Source organism: Triticum aestivum, chromosome 5B (genome assembly GCF_018294505.1).
Source record: "Triticum aestivum cultivar Chinese Spring chromosome 5B, IWGSC CS RefSeq v2.1, whole genome shotgun sequence".
Lineage (NCBI taxonomy): Eukaryota > Viridiplantae > Streptophyta > Magnoliopsida > Poales > Poaceae > Triticum > Triticum aestivum.
In genome coordinates, this window is record NC_057807.1 from 121,881,733 (window position 1) to 121,890,322 (window position 8,590).

Genomic DNA, 8,590 nt, shown 5'->3' on the forward strand with positions numbered 1-8,590 from the left:
CACATAGAGCAATGCCTGTGGCCCATGAGGAGCTGAGCGAAGACTGTCTTTCCCCTTCTTTTCTTTCTCGGTTCCTCAGCTGGGTGACAAAGGCATTTCGTAAGCCACCGACCTGTGCGATTTTGCCGATTTTGCGTCAATTGGCGCAAAGATCCGCTAAAGCCATGTTGTCGATGAAAATAGTTGCATTTTGCGAAGACCTATTCGATATTTGTAGTAGAATGCTACACTGAAAATATGGTTATCATGCTGATGATTCCAAGTTAGCAACAAAAATAAATCCATGGCTTAGTTGATTTTGTTACGGGCAAGCCCATATGACAACAAATTTAATCTCTCATAGTTAGAGATAACGGGGACCTGTTGCGCCAAATGGCGCAAAGGCACCTTAAACCCCTATGCACAAGGAAAAAATTATCCATGGTTCAATCACCTTTAATAGAAAACATGGTCGATTGTTGTCTACAATGAGATGTATATATACACATTTTAATTTGATAGCACAAAATATTTGCTACCATCTTCACAAAGACCCATTACGCATTGAAAATATGTGCACTTCCGGGTGACTGTTTGAGCAAAAAATACATAGGTTTGTTTAAAAATATATGTGTGTATAAAATCATGATTTCTTTGGCCATACACATAGTAGAATACAAATAAGCCAGGGGACTACATATCAACTCCCTTGCTCTTAAAACAAAACAATGAAACTTATCATTTCCTCTCTTCAGCGCATTCTCCTCTCCTTCTCGGGTGCCCTGTGTGGCTTCCAATGAATCCTGCACCACCACCTCCAAAGCCAACGCAAGTGTTATTTAGATAGCAGAAAAACAATGTGCAATACAATTATATAGACATCTCTAGCAAAATATTGATTGCACATGTAGATGGAGACTAAAACGAAGAAGGCATTAAGAATCAAGACAGAGAAGATCTAGTCATAGTATCAACCAGGAGTCTCAAATGAAGTACCAGTCATGACATAGTTAAGTTTCAGTTCAAATATCATGTAAAAACTTTTCAGCTTAACTTAAATAAAAACATACTGAGACTCCACCATGTGACTTCCACGTAGAAGGTTCTCATATAGATGGACCGACGAGAAAAAAATTACGACAGGTTAGACCAAAAAACAGGAAACATTTTCCTGTCAAAGGCTCCACCTTGTGACTTCCACTTAGAAGGTTCTCATATAGATGGACAAACGAGACAAAATTACGACAGGTTAGACCAAAAAACAGGAAACATTTTCCTGTCAAAGGTAATTCAAAATTAAAGAGAGGAAAATCACAGTCTCTCGTTTTGCCAAAATTACTGTGTCAACCTGATTGTTTTTTAGAGGCCCAAATTTGCTTGATTCTGAATAGACGACAAGGTAAACTGACTATAATAGTCGTCAGTTCATACCACAACCCAATGACTAACAATGAACATCTCTCTATATGCAATATGATTTCAGAGTGAAACATACCATTATTTGCTATTGGACCAACCAAATGTGGTTTCAACTCCACATGAGAAAAACAATGTAGGAACTGAACATACATCCAAGCATACAAGACCAAAAATTCAAGCAAGAATTAGACAGGGCATCTAAGGCCACGATAGCATTCACTCACCCTGGTATGTAGCATCCATGGAGCGAAATGTGTCAATGCCACGATAACATCCACATGTCCACCTTCATGCCTCCCTGACTCCTCTTGCCGACCACGCGCCTCTACCATGGCGTGTCCCCACATTCCCAGCCACGCCTTCTCAAGTACTCTCAAGAAGATAACGGCAATAACAGACTGCGCCAACATTATAAACTTAAATATTAGTAATTATTGGACAAACGTTTAACTTGCACATGAACTATGTAAAATGCAAAATTACTAATGCCAGCTTAATAAAATGACTCCGCGGGGTCGTATATGGCAAACCAAAGATCATGCTTGGTACTATCTCAGGTAGCAACAAATAAGCTAAAAGAAAGGAAACTTAATAAAGATCATGCTTACATGTACATTGATCTGATGTGAATCTTGTGCTCTCATTCTGTTGTGAATCTTGTGCTCTCAAACAATGAGAGCACAAGATTCACAACAGATCAATGTACATCTAAGAGAAACTAAGAAAACAACATTTTCTTTCAAGATCAACATAGCAGAGTAGAAAATCACATCGTTCTTCCACCCATTTTGCTTGTGGACCTTCCCTATCTGAACAGACTATTACTTGCATTACAATGCCTCTTTTTAATAGTTGACAGCAATGATCTGTGTAGGTAGTAGATGGTCCTTCCCTACTTTACACATTGCACTTTCAAAACCAAAATGTAATTATATATATCAAAACAATTAGCCTCTTGAAGAAGCTGGGAATCCATAACAGAAGGGGATTTCACTTGTAGGCTATGCATCACCGAGTGAATTAAGAAATCAAGACTGAATGTACATGAGCTCTAAACCTGAACTTGCATGCATTTTCTTATATATTTCATCCTCGTTTTCTGATTCAGTGCGTCACTAATTTGGTCCAGGATTTATTTGCTTAGCAAGGCTTATAACAGTGAAATAAACCGCATACTAAAACCATGGTTTGACATCTAGGCAGGGTAAGCAAACATTTTCATGTAAGTAGATAATGTAAAACCAAGGATGCCATCATAATAACTAAAGGGTAAAAGAAATTAAGAGGTAAACATACAGGGGTATACAAATAAGGTTGAAGCATTGCTGGGTACTGGTAGCTGTGAATCTCTTTGTGAAATCATATTGAATATGACCGTTTTTTTAACAGAAACAAGACAGAAGCTTTACTACTTAACCCATATAAGACTCCAATAGGTCATAAGCACACACACGATCATGCACAGAGGACAACACCCAAACAACAATCTTTATGTGATATTTACATTTTCCTTCAAAATTATTTTTCTTTTGTTTTTCAAGTTTAAGTAGTTGTGAACCAAGCTGTCCGTTGCCACATTTAAAAAATAAGAACATGGCAAATAACTTTGTAGCGCAAAGAAAATGGATCAACTATCCTATCATCTTTGGATCCATGATACATCCTATTTTCCATTGGAACTGAACATTCTTAAAGCACTGAAAGAACATGGACGCCGAAGAATCCATGAGGAAGAGTACACTACCAGCAACAAACATATGTAAACTAAGTTGAAAAAAATGCTACACAATGAAAAGGGGGGAGATGAACCTATGCACACAAATACTTAGTCAACAGAAAAAGGCAACCATTCATAAATTCATAAAGCTAAAGCAAACCATAATTCAGACCAATCAAGATGCCCTCGAGCGACACGACAATGAATTAAACAAAAGATAAAACACCAAGATAGCAGAAAACAATGGAAGGTGGGTGAAGTACAATTATACCTGATGGACCTGAAGGCACACGCAACAGTAAAATAGAGGACCGTCGAAATAACGTACTCCTCCATCCGCAACCCTGAAGAACCATGCAGGAGCAGTAAGCAAACCAAGGATAGGACTAAGCAGTGAACGCAAAGGAACTGCCTATCCTCCCAAAATTGCAGGCGGACTTGTATCGGATAAAATGAGTCCCAAAAAGCAATTGAGAACATGTTAGTTGTCACAGCCACAGTTCTACTATTCCACAACGTTTGTGTCCTTCACATTTATTTGCAATTGGTACTTAGCAAAATGCATGACCTCTCTGCTTGAAACTAAAATTTCAGATTTCTAATTCTAAACGGGCCATGCTACTTATTACTGCTATTCAGCAGAAGTGTAAAGTGGTTGACTTGGGTATTGCAAAAGATACCGAAGGAAGTCTTGTGGAGCATATGGATGCAGCTCTATGTTCTGATGCTGATATAATCCTTACTTCTGGTGGTGTTTCCATGGGTGATAGAGATCTTGTCAAACCTCTTGCTTGGCAAAGATATGTAAAATTCACTTCGAAAAGGCTACCTACAAATCCTTCTGGGGTATTGTGTACAAGGATGTTGATAAGCAGCATCAGCCTTATGATTGTATTCTTTTCCTGTATGCTGTTGGATAGGCATTGAAAGCAGTTATGTTTGCTCAAACCTAAAGTTACTAACAAATGCAAACATAAACTCATCATCTAACAACAGGAGATTACATCAATAAATTATAATAGAAGAGATTATGTGTGCAGATATGATGATATATAACCCTATTCGATTATTCCATTTGATGTGATGATAAGAAGTACACATCAAGTCGTCTCTTTCTTTTCTCACAAAGCAAATAACACCAGTATAATCTTCAGTAAGAAGAGCACAAAGCAATCCTGCCTTAATTGATAAATAATAATATAGCAATACAACAACAACAACAACAACAACAAAGCCTTTAGTCCCAAACAAGTTGGGGTAGGCTAGAGGTGAAACCCATAAGATCTCGCAACCAACTCATGGCTCTGGCACATGGATAGCAAGCTTCCACGCACCCCTGTCCATAGCTAGCTCTTTGTCGATACTCCAATCCTTCAGGTCTCTCTTAACGGACTCCTCCCATGTCAAAATCGGTCGACCCCGCCCTCTCTTGACATTCTCCGCACGCTTTAGCCGTCCGCTATGCACTGGAGCTTCTGGAGGCCTGCGCTGAATATGCCCAAACCATCTCAAACGATGTTGGACAAGCTTCTCCTCAATTGGTGCTACCCCAACTCTATCTCGTATATCATCATTCCGGACTCGATCCTTCCTCGTGTGGCCACATATCCATCTCAACATACGCATCTCCGCCACACCAAACTGTTGAACATGTCGCCTTTTAGTCGGCCAACACTCCGCGCCATACAACATTGCGGGTCGAACCGCCGTCCTATAGAACTTGCCTTTTAGCTTTTGTGGCACTCTCTTGTCACAGAGAATGCCAGAAGCTTGGCGCCACTTCATCCATCCGGCTTTGTGTTGTTCCTTCTGAATATAAGCCCCACAATAATAATATAGCAATCAGAATATAAAAAAACTAGACTCCAAAGAGCATTGTGTTGTTCCTTCTGAATATAAGCCAAGCAAAATAACATGGGCTCTTTAACCTGCCCCACAAAAAATGCACTATAATTTTAATAGATTGGTAGAAAGAAGAAGGCAAGTAACCCGCAGCACAAATATGAGGTCACCTACCAATTTTCTACAAAACAGAGACGAACATTCATAGGAGAGAGAGAGTTAGTCACCTTGTTCTTCACCAAATTCTTCTATTGGATTCTCCTGTTCATCTTCTTTCTCAGATCTGGAATATTGTGGTCTTTAGATAAATTGTATACCAGGAAATCAAGACCAAGGACAAGAAATAAACAGGTAAAGAGAGAGAACCTAAAAGCGATTTGCCGAGAACTGCATCTTGCTGCTGTTACAGGTTTTATGGCAGCACCCAACCACTACAAAGAAAAATTCAGGAACATCTGTGCCACATAGAACAGTGGAATAAGATAGAATACATGAAGAGAGGGTAAGAAAGAGATGTGGGGATGACAAAAATACCTACAGGAGTCACGAACAGCAATTCTAGATGTGTCATTGGCAACGCAACATCACTTGCCATGCAAATCCACATGAAGACGAAGGAGGCCGGCAGGGAGTCCGCAGCGGCAGCTCCATGGCTGGGTCGAGCCGATCCGCCTCCTGGCTCGCATCCGCTGCTTCCCTCCTGTAACACATCAAACTAACCTATACATTTTGTTTTTGTGTCTACATATACAAAAGAAAATATTCAAATAATGATCTGCAAGACATAAACATTAAGCTGAAAGGTTCATCATTATAACTATATTTTGGGCTAGTGACCTACTAATATATCAGTTCTACCAGCGGCAAGTCTGAATATGTGCAAGCAATACTGTACTCCCTACAAAATGCATGTTCCCCGAACTGGAAGTATACATCTTGTTGCATTGGTCAGTATGGCACCATAGTGATGCCTGAACTCTCGCACTGAAAAGTTTTAATCTATACCTAATTGCAATAGGCAAGAAATTATTTTTACCAAAAAATGTAAACACAGAGGTTTGGTTTATTTTAGACATGGTCCGAGAGGAATGAAGGATCAGAATTCAGGATTGTGACAATAGTTTTAGAACACAGTTCAGTATAACCGATAAAAAGCTTACTAAAAGCAGCCATATCTAAAGCTTACTAAAAGCAGCCGTATCTTCACTTCTTAAAAGAATGTCTTTTTTCAACCTCTCTGTTTTCTAAAGGATACTTCCTCTCAACAAAATACATGAAAAAAATGTGCACAGAATCTTACCCATATGCCTGGCAACTATAAATTCAACAACTGACTGAACAATCAGATGCAGACAACCTCAAACCACCAGCCTATGATTAATCAACTAACACACCAAGGACCAAGCCCAACCAGCCAACCAATCCAGCATCATGCACCAACCACTAATCCGCAAGGGAGACTCGTTCTCCTCATCCCCTGTCCAACCGCAACACTCACATTCCCATCTGCATGTACTACGTACCACCCTTCAGCCTTTGATGACGACAAGAAGAGATAGACAGAGACCAAAAGCCTGAAAAACCATCACACCCAGGCTGCGTTCAGCCATGGTCCTTGGGGTCGGGTTGGGTCCGATAAATAAATACGCAGTACTACAACTGGACCACAGCTGAAAAGGGAGCGCCACATGCTGGCCGATCACACCACCTACAAAATTAATTCAGTTGCTGGCTGCTGCTGTTGCTCCTGCTGAAAATGGAACAATAGGCTGTTTTGAGGGGGACCTGACGTGCCTGGTGGGGAAACGAAACAGTAAAGCCAGATCATGGAAGCAGCCCGAGATCCACCAAAATGACAAGAGTGATATAGTACATTCGTTCATACTCCTCCGGATCCATGTACACTTACATAGAAGGAAGTGATGGTCCCGGCGGACTCGTCGGCGACGAGCCTGATGTCGAGATCGAACCGCCCGAAGAGGTACCGGTCCTTGGACTCCAGCCTGGACCCCGTCTCCCGGTCCAGCGCCAGCTCCACCACCCGGCCGTCGTCGAAGTCCCGGTGCAGGCTCCGACCGGCCTTCAGGGCGGCCACCGCCCGCGTCGCCGCCGGCACGGCCACGGCCACGGCCAGGAGCCGCCAGAGGGAGCCGCGCAGCATCTCTCTCTGAATTTTTGAAATGGGGTGGCGATCGACAGCGAGATGTCGCGAGAAAGTGAGAGGAGTGGGGGGCGACGGGGGCTCAACTCAAGGGACACGATGACGATGAACTCGGGTGCCATGGCCCGCTGGAAGAAGCAGAAGCCCTCTCCCTGCTCCTTCCCTGCCGGCCTCCCCATTGCCGTCCTCTTCGGCCTCCTCCTTTCCCTTGTCGTTGGCATCCTCCCCTCCCCTACAGCTCCACCTCCACTGTGAAGACCCCGCCGTCCCTGCTCCCCCACGACGATGGCCCAAGCCCCGATCCGGAACCATGACGGCAGGGAATAGGAGAGGAGGAGGTGAGCAGAGAGATAGGGCCGGTGGCGTGGGTCAGGGAGAGGCTGCAGGGAGCTCCCCCGATTTCATCCTTCCCTCCCGAAGCAGGGGAGCTCCCTGGGAGCGAGTTGCCCAGCCTCGGCGGCTCCCCCGATCCCCTTCTTCCCTCCCGTCGCTCTCTCAGTTTTCGATCTGGAGCGGGAGGGACCGACGGAGCCATCCAGCGGCGGCGACTGCAGCGGTGGCGGCGGCCCCGGCATGGGCCCGACGCGACCACGCAGCAGTCAGACAGGGGAGGAAGAGAGGTTGCGAGGTGGATCTGGTGGCGGTGATGCCGGGGCTTGAGGCTTCCGCCGATGGCAAGGAGGAGGAGGCGGAGCTCGGGCGGAGGTGGGAAGGAGGCAGCTGCGATCAAGGAAAGGGTGCGGCGGGAGGGAAGGAGGAGCGAGGCCGTGCGGCGGCTTTGGGGATCGGGGGCATTGGGCAAGGGGGCTAGGGTTCGTCTGGCGGCTAGAATGGGAGTGGGAGTGGGACGAGGCGAGGCTAGGATTGGACGCGGAATGCACGGAGCAGATTGGCCAAAACTTTTTACACGGGGGGACGACGAACCCAGCCAACAAACACATGACGCGAGCCCACCCGTCATTGGCCAGCTAAAATGACCGTGAAGTGAAAATTGGTTTTTACTATTGTGAAGATCCAACGGCTCAAACGAGTCAGAGGGCAGATCCGACAGTCGACGAAGCTTGCAACCTGGGGAGCATTCTGGAGGAGGGTTGGCTAGCTTCTTTTTTGTTTTAAATGGTGCGATCTATGATGTCTCTTACCGATTTACCACTATCGTTTTGGGGTTATGCATTAGAGACAGCTACATTCACTTTAAACAGGGCACCGTCAAAATCCGTTGAGACGACACCGTATGAACTGTGGTTTGGCAACAAACCCAAACCGTCGTTTCTTAAAATTTGGGGATGTGATGCTTATGTCAAAAGGCTTCAGCCTGATAAGCTCGAACCCAAATCGGAGAAGTGTGTCTTCATAGGATACCCTAAGGAAACAATTGGGTACACCTTCTACCACAAGTCCGAAGGCAATATTTTTGTTGCTAAGAATGGAACCTTTCTAGAGAAGGAGTTTCTCTCGAAAGAAGTGAGTGG

At 44.1% G+C, this 8,590-nt stretch overlaps 1 protein-coding gene across 12 annotated transcripts; it reads right to left on the reverse strand.

The window, feature by feature from the left end:
• Positions 1-522: 522 nt before the first annotated feature.
• On the reverse strand, positions 523-7,976 carry LOC123110741 (xyloglucan endotransglycosylase/hydrolase protein 8). 12 transcript variants are annotated; one of them, XR_006453664.1, is made up of 8 exons: positions 5,496-7,976; positions 5,324-5,412; positions 5,185-5,240; positions 3,945-4,024; positions 3,796-3,860; positions 3,387-3,459; positions 1,623-1,796; positions 523-782 (listed from the first exon to the last, which is right to left on the reverse strand). XR_006453664.1 is itself a non-coding variant. In XM_044531333.1 (5 exons), exons 1-3 carry the CDS (start codon positions 7,116-7,118, stop codon positions 5,324-5,326), a joined length of 507 nt encoding a protein of 168 aa, XP_044387268.1. In that variant the 5' UTR covers positions 7,119-7,976; the 3' UTR covers positions 3,467-4,073; positions 5,185-5,240. The 12 variants fall into 12 exon arrangements, 3 of the variants coding, with proteins under 3 accessions (XP_044387268.1, XP_044387269.1, XP_044387270.1); XR_006453659.1 differs by lacking the exons at positions 3,796-3,860; positions 3,945-4,024 and having other exon boundaries at positions 5,496-6,751; positions 6,867-7,976; XR_006453658.1 differs by lacking the exons at positions 3,796-3,860; positions 3,945-4,024 and having other exon boundaries at positions 5,496-5,657; positions 6,258-7,976.
• Positions 7,977-8,590: the final 614 nt, after the last annotated feature.